Below are 13422 nucleotides of genomic sequence, written 5' to 3'. Positions count from 1 at the left end.
CTAATGCCCCTGCCACATCAGCGTCTGTGGGGGCATTCTAGTACATCTCCAGGGGTCTTTTAGTCTTTTAGGTGCTAACTGGCGAGAGTGGTTGAAGGTGGTCCCCAGGGAATCTTCCCTTGGCATCTTCTCTTGTTCGGGTAGTGCTCTTCCTCGAACTCTTGGGAAAAATGCATTTTCCGTCCTGGACCGTCTTCTTCCTCCTGGGAATTCGAATTCCCCCTTTGCCTTCTCTTTCATCCTTGGAAAACACCTGTGAAATTGTAACTTGTCCAAAAATATGTGTAGTTGTATTAGCGATTATGGAATGTCCCTAATAAGGTGTTCTTCACCCGAAGAGGTATTTTCTATTCGAATGAGTGTTCTTCCTCTGGGAAGGTATTTTCCTCTTGGGAAGGTGTTCTTCCTCTTGGAAAGGTAGTTTCCACTCAAAATGAGTGTTTTCCCCTCTGGATACTTAGGTCTTGCAAAACCTCGTAGTGTTTTGACCGAATTGGAGGAAAAGGTGTTTGCACCCTGCTACAACAAGCCCCTCACGGGTAAGGGCGATGTGTGTTTTCGGCCGAAACCGTGCTTGAGTTTATGGAAAAAAGGGGGAAAACCGCCGTCCTCCTATTCGGTCGAAACACACTATTCAAATATGCATATATGCCACGTTTACTATTCATTATTTTTATTTTTATTCTTATTATTTTTCATTATTTTTTATTTTTTTTAAATGTTTTTTATGCCACATGTCGGTATTTCATTGGTCGCGTCGCTTCGGGTTTCGTGTCCGCTTGTAAACCCGCGACCCTTCCCACCCTGCGCTATATAAGGCTAGGAGGGGTCGCTATCACGTGACCCACGCCACCACTCGTTTGCTCTGCCATCAACTCGAAATTACAAAATACTCGAACTAAACCTCTTTCTTCCTTCTTCCATTCGAGTTTTGGTGCTTTGCTTGATTTCTTCCTTTCTCACTACACAGCATGGGGAAAAACAAGAAAACTGCGGAAAAGTCGAAGTCCAAGAAATCAAAAGGCCACGAAGATACTTCTTGTGGTATTGGTGCCTCTTCGATTAAGGAAAAAAACTTAAACGATCTTGTTGATGTTGGTTGGATATCTGGTCGAAACGTTGTAATTCGACCAGTGGGAGAATCAAGGCCTTCTCCTAAGCTGGGATACACTCTTGTGTTTGAGGATTTCTTCTACGCCGGGTTTAAATTCCCATGCAGCACTTTTTTGGTTGAGGTCCTGAAATTGTTCAAACTTGAGTTTCCTCAATTGACTCCGAATGCTTTAGTTCGAATTGGGCTTTTCGAATGGATGATTCGAAGCTGCGGTGGGACCCCTCGAGCTGAAGACTTTGCATACTTCCATTGTACTCGGCACTACACCAAACAGAACTCGAAGTTTGGGTGTGTAAACTTTGCTCCTCATCCCAAGCGCGGAAGTCCATGGCCAGCTGTGTCTGCTATTCGAGCAAAATGGGGGAACAAGTGGCAATCGAAGTGGTTTTATCATCAAATCCCTCTTAGCCTGCTGAATGATAAGGATTGTCCTTTTTCGTTCTCTGGGAAGAAACCGAAAACTGTCTCCGAGCCATCAGTCTCTTTGTCGCCGGAGTTCGCTGCCATACAACCTCGAATCGAAGAACTTGTTTCGAAATTTAGCTGCCGAGACCTGGTGGAAGAGTTTGTTCTTCTCAAAATTAGACCTCTTTCGAGCGGCTGGGATATCACTCTCGGAGAAATCCCCGAAAGTTGCCCTTCCAGTCTTCCTCCATTTGTGGTTTCGTCTGATCGTAAGTTTCCTTTTCGAACTGCAAACCTTGTTTGTCTTGAAAAAGTGATTTAGTTAAGAAGATTTATTTTCTCCCTTTGTTATCTTCTTCCTTGTAGTTGTGATTCCAGAGGATATGGTCCGCCCAGTTCGGAAATTTCTTGGCCCTTATACCAAGGATGAGCATTTGAAATTTTTGACACTTCAAAACGGGAAAAGGCAAAATCGGGTCTTCGCTTCTCTAGGCTCTGATATCCCTGTTCGCGTTCATCCTGAAATTGTCCCCAAACTAAAGAAAAAGAAATCTGTGAAGCCCTCTTCCTCTGATGATGATGATGATGTTGAAGTGGAAGATATTGACGAAGAAATTGGGGAAGAAAATGCTGAAGAAGAAGAAGGCGAGGAAGGAGCTGATGAAGAAGAGAACGACTCGGGTGATGATAGCGACTCGAGTAGCAGTTCGAGCGACAACTCGAGCGACTCGTCTGAATCTGATGATAGCAAAACAGTTCCTCCTCCTACTGTTTTAGCTGATTTGAAAAGGAAGAAAACTGTCAGCAGTCCTCTTTCGAGCGGCTGGGATATCACTCTCGGAGAAATCCCCGAAAGTTGCCCTTCCAGTCTTCCTCCATTTGTGGTTTCGTCTGATCGTAAGTTTCCTTTTCGAACTGCAAACCTTGTTTGTCTTGAAAAAGTGATTTAGTTAAGAAGATTTATTTTCTCCCTTTGTTATCTTCTTCCTTGTAGTTGTGATTCCAGAGGATATGGTCCGCCCAGTTCGGAAATTTCTTGGCCCTTATACCAAGGATGAACATTTGAAATTTTTGACACTTCAAAACGGGAAAAGGCAAAATCGGGTCTTCGCTTCTCTAGGCTCCGATATCCCTGTCCGCGTTCATCCTGAAATTGTCCCCAAACTAAAGAAAAAGAAATCTGTGAAGCCCTCTTCCTCTGATGATGATGATGATGTTGAAGTGGAAGATATTGACGAAGAAATTGGGGAAGAAAATGCTGAAGAAGAAGAAGGCGAGGAAGGAGCTGATGAAGAAGAGAACGACTCGGGTGATGATAGCGACTCGAGTAGCAGTTCGAGCGACAACTCGAGCGACTCGTCTGAATCTGATGATAGCAAAACAGTTCCTCCTCCTACTGTTTTAGCTGATTTGAAAAGGAAGAAAACTGCCAGCAGTCCTCCTCCTGAACCGAGTTCTAAACGAGTGCAACTTGTTATTGATAGTGATGAAGATTTGGATGAAGATGATATCCGTATTGATCTTTCTGCCATCCATGTCACCCCAATTCGAGCTGATGCTAGTTTTGCCCTTTCGGCAAAAGAAGTAGCTTCACTGTATGTTGTTGCCCCAGCCACCACGGTTGTCGAGGAAGATTGTTCGACCCAAGTGGGTGATACTGTTGAGACAACAAACCCTCTTCGAGCTGATAGAGACTTGGTGGCAAAAAAGGCAAAAACGCCCGTCAATGCAGCCGAAAAAACCGAAGCAGGGAAGAGTGCTGCTGGTGGAGGTGTTCGAACTACAGGTAGTTCGAACCCAACTCCACCTCCGTCACCGCCGTTCATCGCAACCCCTTCCCCAGAGCTGATACAAAACGTTCTTGGTGGTTTTAGCGAACGATGCGCAAAAGATGGACATTGGCTTATGGGTCTTCCTAATTTCAATGAACTCGGGGAAAGTAGCCATCATGGCCCAAACTTGTGTTTGAATGACCTAAAGTATCGCCACCCCCTGAGTTCGATTAGTGATGAACTCGAGAAAATTCTGATTACTCCTGATCTTGAAAAGGAGTTTTTGGAAGAAAATGATCTTATGTCCTCTTGGACAGCACTTGATGTATCTGCTGCACAGGTATTTTTATTTATTTATTATTATTATTATTTATTTATTTATTATTATTATTTTTTTTTGACGTTAAAACCTATTTTCTGATGCGCAGACTGCGAGCCTTGCTCGTCTTCAACGTGGTGTTGCTCGGAAAGCTCTTCGAGCTCTTTGCACGCGACGAAAGAAATCACTTGATCGCATCGCTAAACTCGAAAAAGATCGGGATTATCTTCGCTGCAAACTTGATCGAATGGCCGACGAGAAGAAAATCACCACCGATCTCATGCGCAAGTTAAGCGGCAAAAAGAAAGAGCTTTCCGAAGAAAAGAAGTTGCTTACTGAGGAAAAGAAGAAATTACTCGCTCGTGAAAAAGCATTCGAGCGAAAAATCATCGAGTATCAAGACGTCGCACGACAACGCGCTGAATCAGAAGACAAGATGAAAGAGCAAGTTGAGGTCTTGGAGAAGAAGAATAAAGAACTTGAACTCGCCTGCAAAAATCAAAACGAGAAGATATCTGCTTTAGAGCTCGAGAGCGAAAATTGCCGCCAACTTCTTCTGAAAAGTTGCGAGACCGTTCGAATCGCGTTGCGAAGTCTAGGGGCTGACATCAGCTTGCTATCGGAAGAAAATACCTTAGCAGCTGTGGGAAAATGGTTCGAGGAATTTTCCATTGGGCTAAAAGATAGCGTTACTCCCTTTGCATCTCGCTGCTCGAAGACTGCTGTGGAGAGCCTTTCGGCCTGTCTGCTTTCAAATGGGTGTGAACACTTTACCACCCTTAAAGCTGATATCCAAGGTATGCTTAATGATGAGGCCAAATATGCACAGCTTCGAGATGCAGCTCAACCCGTCGTAAAGGCTTTCCAAGTGCTTTACTGGAAGAAGAAAGGATATGAAGATACCCTGAGGTCTCTCCGAGCATCTCTTGCCTCAAGATCAAAATCACAGCCGGCCAGTTGGAGCCAACAAGATAAAGACAGTAGTACTCCGAGCTCGAGCGCACAGGTGTGACGTTCGTGAAAAGAATAGTTAAGGATGCTTCATATATTCGAAAACAATGCTATTTTGCTGCTTCAAAGCCGTTATGGTTGAGAGCCTTTATTGTAAAAATTTATAGTGTAGCTGACTATAATGCTTTTCTCTTATTGCATGCTTTTCACGGAAATTCCCTTTCTTTGGGGGGCTGCAGGTTAACTCGAATCGAAAACTTGTGATTCGACGCAACAACACTTTGCCTACTCGAAATGTGAAGCACTTAGCATTTCGAGACCCTGCAAAGCTTTCTTCTACCAGGACCACCATCTCCGATGACGAACTCGAAGCCTGTTATGATAACACTTGTATATTTGCTTTTAAGTTTTTCCGATGGCAACGAAGCCATCGACATGACAGTTTACGTGACTTTGTACTTGAGTTTAGGGAACGGCGTTCGAACAATAATCTTGCTAGTAAAGCCTTTTGGCAAAACTTCCAACCATCCGAACGCCAACGTAGAATATGGAAAAGGCGTTATTCAATAGTTCCATATACAGTAATGCCTTCTCCTCTCAACATTGTTTATCCCGACTCTTTTCTTTCTTCTTTGTAGAGTTTGTATGTAACTTGTTATACCTTCTTAACATCAAATAAACCCTTCCTTTCTTCTTTTCTTTATAAATGCTCTTTATTTCAATTGTTCAAGCACCCTCAGGTAAACTACGTCCTCCTTATCTTTGGAAGAAGTTACGAAATCGAAACGTACTTTATCTCGTCACGTGCATTTTCCGCCTTCTGAGCTCGAGCGAGGGGAAAATAGAGTTCGAGCATTTTTTAGTTGGTTTTTTGGACTAAGGCAAAATAGTTCGAAAACCGCCGTCCTCCTCACCTTTCGAAGGAGTGACGAGGTCGAAACGTATTTTACCTCGTCACGTGGATTTTCCGCTTTTTGAGCTCGAACGAGAATAGAGTTCGAGCATTCCTGAGCTGGTTTTAGGACTAAGGCAAAATAGTTCGAAAACCGCCGTCCTCCTCACCTTTCGAAGGAGTGATGACGTCGAAAAGTATTTTACCTCGTCACGCGGGATTTTCCTCTTTTTGAGCTCGAACGAGAATAGAGTTCGAGCATTCCTGAGCTGGTTTTAGGACTAAGGCAAAATAGTTCGAAAACCGCTCTCCTCCTCACCTTTCGAAGGAGTGACGAGGTCGAAACGTGTTTTACCTCGTCACGCGGATTTTCCGCTTTTTGAGCTCGAACGAGAATAGAGTTCGAGCATTCCTGAGCTGGTTTTAGGACTAAGGCAAAATAGTTCGAAAACCGCCGTCCTCCTCACCTTTCGAAGGAGTGACGAGGTCGAAATTTGCTAGTCGAAAGTATTTGACTCCGAGCGTGCGGAGTTCTATTTTGTCGACTTTGCTAGTCGAGAGTATTTGACTCCGAGCGTGCGGAGTTCTATTTTGTCGACTTTGCTAGTCGAATGTATTTGACTCCGAGCGTGCGGAGTTCTATTTTGTCGACTTTGCTAGTCGAGAGTATTTGACTCCGAGCGTGCGGAGTTCTATTTTGTCGACTTTGCTAGTCGAGAGTATTTGACTCCGAGCGTGCGGAGTTCTATTTTGTCGACTTTGTTAGTCGAGAGTATTTGACTCTGAGCGTGCGGAGTTCTATTTTGTCGACTTTGTTAGTCGAATGTATTTGACTCCGAGCGTGCGGAGTTCTATTTTCTCGACTTTGTTAGTTGAATGTATTTGACTCCGAGCGTGCGGAGTTCTATTTTGTCGACTTTGTTAGTCGAGAGTATTCGACTCCGAGCGTGCGGAGTTCTATTTTGTCGACTTTGTTAGTCGAGAGTATTTGACTCCGAGCGTGCGGAGTTCTATTTTGTCGACTTTGTTAGTCGAGAGTATTTGACTCCGAGCATGCGGAGTTCTATTGCAATCATACACAGAGGCATGTTTTTTATACAGGTTCGGGCCTCCATTATGGATAAAAACCCTACGTCCTGTTTATATACATTAACTTGGATATCATTCGTATTTACATCTGAGTGAGTATACTACAAACTCGAGCTCCCGTGTTCTCCTTTTTCTCTTTCTCTCTCTCCTTCTCTTTTTTTTTTCTTTTTTTCTTTTTTTCTTTTTTTTAGGCATAAAATTTCTTTAAAGAAATAGCATTCCAAGTATGCTTTAACTCCTCACCATCAAGATATGCTAACTTGAATGCTCCCGTTTCTGTCTTCTTTTTGACTATGAATGGTCCTTCCCACTTTGACTCGAGTTTTCCAACAGCTACCTCATTGAGCACTTTCTTCAAGACTAAATCTCCTTCTTTAATCGGCCTTGTCTTTACTTTTTGGTTGTACTAGCTCTTTGTTCCTTCTATGTATGATGCCATCTTCTCTAAAGCTTCAACCCTTATTTCATCTAGCATTTCAAGAGTTATCTCTCTTCCTTCTTCATCTTTTTGGTCAAATATCATTCTTGGAGAATGTGCCCCTACTTTGCTTGGAGTCATTGCTTCATCGCCATAAACCAATCTGAAAGGGGTCATGCCAGTCGACCTTACTACCGTGGTTCTTAGTGCCCAAAGCACTGATAGCAAGTCCTCCGGCCATTTTCCTTTTGCTGATCCTTCTAACCTCTTCTTGATAGCTTCCATGATTTTACCATTTGCCCTTTCCACAGCTCCATTTGTCTGAGGATGGCCTACAGAGGCAAAGTTGATTTGCAAATTAAGGCCTTTACACATGTCTTGAAATTTTCCAGATTCGAATTGCTTTCCATTGTCACATACTATTTCCTTTGGGATTCCAAATCGACATATTACGTTCTTCCAAACAAACTTTTGTACTGCTGCAGAAGTTATTCTTGCCACTGCTTCTGCCTCAATCCATCTTGAAAAGTATTCAATTGCAACAATGACAAAGCGCAGATCTCCCTTCGCTCTTGGAAGAGGACCTACTATATCTATTCCCCATCTGTAAAAAGGCCAGACTAGCGGAATTGGTTGCAGTTCTTTGGGTGGTGCTTTTGTCATTGGACCGAACTTCTGACATGCTTTGCACGTCTTGATGTACTTCTCTGTATCTTTCATAATTGTTGGCCAATAGATTCCTTGTCTTATGACTTTTGAAGCCACTGACCGTGGTGCTTGATGAGCTCCACACAAGCCTTCATGTATTTCTACCACCATCTTCATGCCTTCTTCCCTTGTTACACACTTTAACAAAGGAGCAGTAACTCCACTTTTATACAACTGTCCCTCTACCACTTTGTATTTCTTGGACGTCAGTTGTATTCTCTTTGCTTCTTCTTCCTTTTCTGGAAGTTGTGCACTGACAAGGTATTTCAAGATCGGTTCTCTCCAATCTCCTTCTCTCTGTATGCATGCTACTTCTTTCTTTTCGTAACTTGGCTGGGTGATTATATCGAAAAATGAATTTTCCAATGGTTGACCTGTTGCGGCTGCCTTAGCTAGCTCATCAGCTTCTCCATTTTCTTCCCTTGTTATGGCTTTTACCGTTATTCCCAAGAAATGTTTCTCATTCAACCTTGCTTCTTCCAGATATTTAGCCATAGTTTCCTCCTTTACTTCAAAGGATTTGGAAAAGTGACCTCCTACCAACTTTGAGTCAGTTTTGACTATTAACCGCCGAGCCCTTAGCGCTCTTGCCTTTCTCATAGCCAACAAAACGCCTTCATACTCTGCTGTGTTGTTTGTTGAAGGAAAAGCTAATTGAACAGAATACTTCAACGTTTGCTTCATTGGTGTTTTCACAACTGCAGCGGCTCCTGCTCCGGCGGCATTGCATGCTCCATCGGAGAATACTATCCATGGTTTTTCGACTTCTTCCTGTTGTTCTACCTCATTGGGAGTCCATTCTGCCACAAAATCTGCTAGTACTTGTGACTTTATGGCTGTTCTTGATATGTATTTCAGGTCAAAAGGTAAGAGTTCCATTGCCCATTTTGCTATTCTCCCCGCGACTTCCTTGTTTGTTAACACTTCTCCTATCGGGTATGCCGATGGTATTGTTATGTCATGCGACAGAAAATAATGCCTCAACTTTCTTGAAGCCATCACAATTGCATAAATCAACTTTTCTACTTCTGAGTATCGTGTTTTTGGTCCTTGTAATGCTTCTGAGACAAAGTATACCGGCACTTGCCTATTTTCTTCTTCTTGTACCAAAACTGCGCTAACTGTCGCTGGAGTTGCTGCCACATACATTAACAGAGGTTGACCTTTTGGCGGACTTGCTAATGTTGGCATTTCATGCAAGTATTTCTTCAAGTCATCGAAAGCTTGTTGGCATTCAGCAGTCCACTCGAAGGTGTTTGCCCCCCTCAAAGTCTTGAAGAAGGGTAATCCCTTTTCTGCTGATTTAGATAGAAATCTACTCAAAGATGCCATTCGGCCTGTCAACCTCTGCACTTCTCTTGTGTTTCTTGGCGGCTCCATTTGATGGATTGCTGCGATTTTGTCAGGATTTGCCTCTATTCCTCTTTTGGACACCAAGAAACCAAGTAACTTTCCTGCTCAAACGCCAAAAACACACTTTTCTGGATTAAGCTTAACTGAGCATTTTCTCAGGTTTTCAAACATTTCTTGCAGATCTTTGCCATGGGTAAATGCTTGTTTACTCTTTACCACAATGTCATCTACGTATGCCTCGACATTCCGTCCTAACTGCTTAGCCAAGACTTTTCCTATGAGCCTGGCAAAAGTCGCTCCTGCATTCTTCAAACCAAATGGCATTCTGATAAAACAATAAGATCCAAATGGTGTTATAAATGATGTCTTTTCCTCATCCTCCTTCACCATAAAAACTTGGTGGTAGCCAGAGTATGCGTCTAAGAAACTCATTAGTTCGCATCCAGCTGTGGCATCTACCAACTGGTCTATCCGTGGCAAAGGAAAATCATCTTTTGGGCATGCCTTGTTGAGGTCTGTAAAGTCAATGCACATTCTCCACTTGCCATTTGCCTTCTTTACTAACACTGGATTTGCCAGCCATTCTGGGTGCATCACTTCTCTTATGACTTTCGCCTTCAACAACTTTTCAAGTTCAATTTTTGCAGCTTGTTGTCTGTCTGTAGACATTCTTCTCAATTTTTGTTTTTTGGGCTTGTATCCTGACTTAATCGCTAGGTTGTGCTCAATTAGACTTCTATCAACTCCCTGCAACTCATCTGGTGACCATGCAAATACAGCCATGTTTTCTTTTACTACCTTTAAGATTTCTTCCTCAATATGTTTTTCCAAGTTTTCTCCTATCAGAATGAACTTTCCAGGGTCATGTTCATCCAACTGTACTTTCTTTGTTTTCCCTTCAGGAATTGGCTTTTGTATTTTTATGTATTCTCCCTGTTTTTGGTCAACCACATGTACTCCTTTCACACTTGGTGTTCCTTGAAGCTCATACTTTCTTGCTGCAAGCTGTTCTCCTCGGACCGTTATTACTCCCCTTGGTCCTGGGAGCTTCATACATATGTAGTTGTGGTGTATTATGGCCTCAAAAATATTGATTGTTGACCTTCCAAGAATTGCATTGTACTGATATGGCATATCGACCACATCAAATACTATCTCTTCTTTTCTCACATTAGTGCCTTTTCCAAAGACCACTTGTAAAGATATTTTTCCAATTGCATGTACTTGTTGTCCACCAAAACCTTGTAAAGGTACTCCTGCGTTTGTTAACCTATCTTCTGGTATTTGCATTTTCTTGAAAGCATCGTAAAACAGCACATCCGCTGAACTTCCTCCATCGATTAACACTCTTTGCACTTCGCATTGTGCTATTTCCACTGAGACCACTAAAGGATCTTGATGAGGGAAAAGTATTCCTTCTGCATCTTCAGGCCCAAAGGAAATTACTGTTTTTGAGTATACTGGTGGATTTGACTGATAGCTTGTCCCAACATGATTTACCTGTCTGACATATGCTTTTCTTTGCCTTTTTGACTCAACTCCCAATGAAGAGCCCCCAGTTATGGCATTTATCACTCTCTTTGGCACTTCTTCAATTGCCTCTATCTTCATAACTTGCGGTGCTTCTATGGCATTTTGTCCTCGTTGATCACGAGCTCCTTCATACTTGTCCTCATATCGATTTACGTGTTTTTCCAACAAGTGAGTCATTTGCCTGCATTCTTCTGTGGAATGGCCTCCCGGACCATGTATATGACAAAACTTACTGTAACATTCTTCTGTGGAATGACCTCCCGGTCCATGTGTTTGACAAAATTTGGTTTGGTCAGGTTTATTTTCTCTTCCTTTTCCTCTTTCATTGTTCCACCATCGTCCTCTACCTCTGCCTGAATTCCACCATTGTCCTCGACCTTTTCCAGATTGCCCCCAATTGTTTCTCCCTCTGCGAGTGTTGTCCCATTGATGTTTTCCTTTTTCTCTTTCATTGTTGTATCCATCTCCGATAAAATTTACCTGTTTTTTCTGATCTTGTTTATAGTCATACTTGAACTTTTTCCAGGGCTTTCCGGTATTCTCTCCCTTTTGTTCTTCCCCTTGGGAAATTTGCTTGTTCTTTGACTGCTTTTTTCCCAACAAGACGGCTTCTTCCTCTTGCACTCTCAACTCATCTTCTTCTCCTCTTGCAAAACTTTCCATTCTTTCAAACAAGTCTTTTGCTGTCTTTGGTCTATTTCTAGCAAGATCAAAACGAAGAGGACCGGGTAGCAATGCCCTTTTTGCTGCCGCTATGAGCATTTCATCATCTACATGCCTGATCTGACATCTTACCCTTGAAAACTTCACGATGAAACTTCTCAATGTTTCCCCTGGAAGCTGCTTCATGGCATACAAGTCATCTGCCTCTTTTGGTTCTTCATACGCCCCAATGAATCCTGCTCGAAAGGTGTCTCTCATATGTTCCCATGAATAGATTGTCATTGGTGGAATGGTAGTGTACCATGATAATGCTACTCCTTCTAGCATTGTTGGGAGTATCTTAGCTTTCGTGGTATCATCTCCACCTGCTGCTTCAACTGCTGTCTCATATACTCTGAGGTATTCATTGGGATCTGTGTCTCCTTTGTACTTTGTGATGTTGGACAACTTGAAGTTTATTGGCCAAGGTGCCATTTGCAGGTTTTGACTTAAGGGATTCTTTGTATCTATTGCTCTGGTTGGTTGAAAATAGGGTTGTGTGGGCTGGAATTGAAAGGCTTGGTTCGGTATTTGACCTGCATATTGTATATGGTTGGCCATTTGTGGGATGTACCCTTGTTCAAACATCATCTCTGGTTGTTGCATATGGAAAAGGGAAAAACCTTGGGGGACTTGGTGATGGTTTTGAGCTGCTTGAGTGTTTGTTGATTGCGTATGTGTGAAGTTGGGCAAAGATGTTTGAATCTGTGGTATTTGGGTTTGTGGAACTTGTATTTGTGGTGTATCATTTTGTGGGGGTTGTGTTCGTGGGATATTACTTTGTAGGATATGAGGTTGGGGGATTTGGATTTGATTGGGAAGAACTGGGTGGGCTTGATGTAATTGTGTTTGAGGATATTGTACTTGGTTAGGATTTTGAGTTTGAATTGGAATATGCGGCTGGAAAGAAATGTGCGTTTGAATAGGAATTTGGTTTTGGCTAGGGATCAAGGTTTGAGCTAGGTTCTGAGTAGGAATGGTAATTTGAGCTTGAGGTGTATTCTGGGTAAGAATGGGAATTTGAGCCTGAGATGGGTTTTGTACTTGACTGGGAGCTTGGGTTCGTGGTAGATCTTGAGCTTGGGTGGCTTTGATACTTTCTCCTTCTTTGTTCTCCCCCTGGGCATCTCCTTTTGCCTGATCTGATTGCTTTTCCCTAGCCCCTGGTATTGCACACTGATCACTTGACCCTCCTGCTCCTACTGTCTGATTGTGTAGGGTTTGCAATCTTTGTAACTCTTTTTGCAATTCCTCATATTGTCCTTTACTCACCATGACAGCCCCTTGCGCTTGGACCAATTCAGCAAGCTCTACATCACTCATGGGTGTTTTCCCTGTTTCTTCCACCACCGCACCAGCAATTCTTTCTTCTTGAGTTGTTTCATTACCTCCTGCTGCTGTGGATGTCTTGGCCATCTCTGCCCACTGCTTATCAAGTGTTTCCGTTGCTCTTGCCAAGTCACTTTCTTCCACTGCCTTTTCCCACTCTCTCTCGAGTGCAGCTGTCGCGCTTGCAAAAGCTCCTGTATAGCGTACTGGCACAGTCTTCTGTCGTTGAGAACGTCGCATTTACTGTTTGAGCCCAATTCAATGGAGACTTTCCGTCCCCACGGACGGCGCCACTGTTGTGACCTTAGGTCACGAACAAGATCGGGGATAGGCCGGAAAGAAGTGTTTTCCCGCCTATCCTTAGAAATGAGCTCGAACAGCAAACACAACTTTTGAGGATTACTTTTGTATTCAAGATGTCTTGTCCTGCTACAGGTTTTTGACTGGCTTTTATAACCGGTGGTCGTACATGCAAGATTACATTTTTACCCCTGTGGGTCTTTGTAAGTTTACTCTAATGCCCCTGCCACATCAGCGTCTGTGGGGGCATTCTAGTACATCTCCAGGGGTCTTTTAGTCTTTTAGGTGCTAGCTGGCGAGAGTGGTTGAAGGTGGTCCCTAGGGAATCTTCCCTTGGCATCTTCTCTTGTTCGGGTAGTGCTCTTCCTCGAACTCTTGGGAAAAATGCATTTTCCGTCCTGGACCGTCTTCTTCCTCCTGGGAATTCAAATTCCCCCTTTGCCTTCTCTTTCATCCTTGGAAAACACCTGTGAAATTGTAACTTGTCCAAAATATGTGTAGTTGTATTAGCGATTATGGAATGTCCCTAATAAGGTG

General features: G+C 43.0%; 1 protein-coding gene across 1 annotated transcript; it reads left to right on the top strand.

The window, feature by feature from the left end:
- The first annotated feature begins 2402 nt into the window (after positions 1-2402).
- On the top strand, positions 2403-4756 carry LOC107279591 (uncharacterized). The gene is made up of 2 exons (XM_026021931.2): positions 2403-3631; positions 3720-4756. The coding sequence occupies exons 1-2, from the start codon at positions 2531-2533 to the stop codon at positions 4620-4622; spliced, it is 2004 nt and encodes a 667-aa protein (XP_025877716.1). The 5' UTR covers positions 2403-2530; the 3' UTR covers positions 4623-4756.
- The last annotated feature ends 8666 nt before the right edge of the window (positions 4757-13422 follow it).

Source organism: Oryza sativa, chromosome 12, assembly GCF_034140825.1.
Source record: "Oryza sativa Japonica Group chromosome 12, ASM3414082v1".
Classification (NCBI taxonomy): Eukaryota; Viridiplantae; Streptophyta; class Magnoliopsida; order Poales; family Poaceae; genus Oryza; species Oryza sativa.
This window is presented reverse-complemented; position numbering and strand designations above follow the sequence as displayed.

Coding starts and splice junctions, on each gene's coding strand:
- LOC107279591 (XM_026021931.2), top strand. CDS start 2,531: ATGGTCCGCCCAGTTCGGAAATTTCTTGGCCCTTATACCAAGGATGAA. Junction 3,632..3,719: donor TTGATGTATCTGCTGCACAG/GTATTTTTATTT, acceptor TCTGATGCGCAG/ACTGCGAGCCTTGCTCGTCT.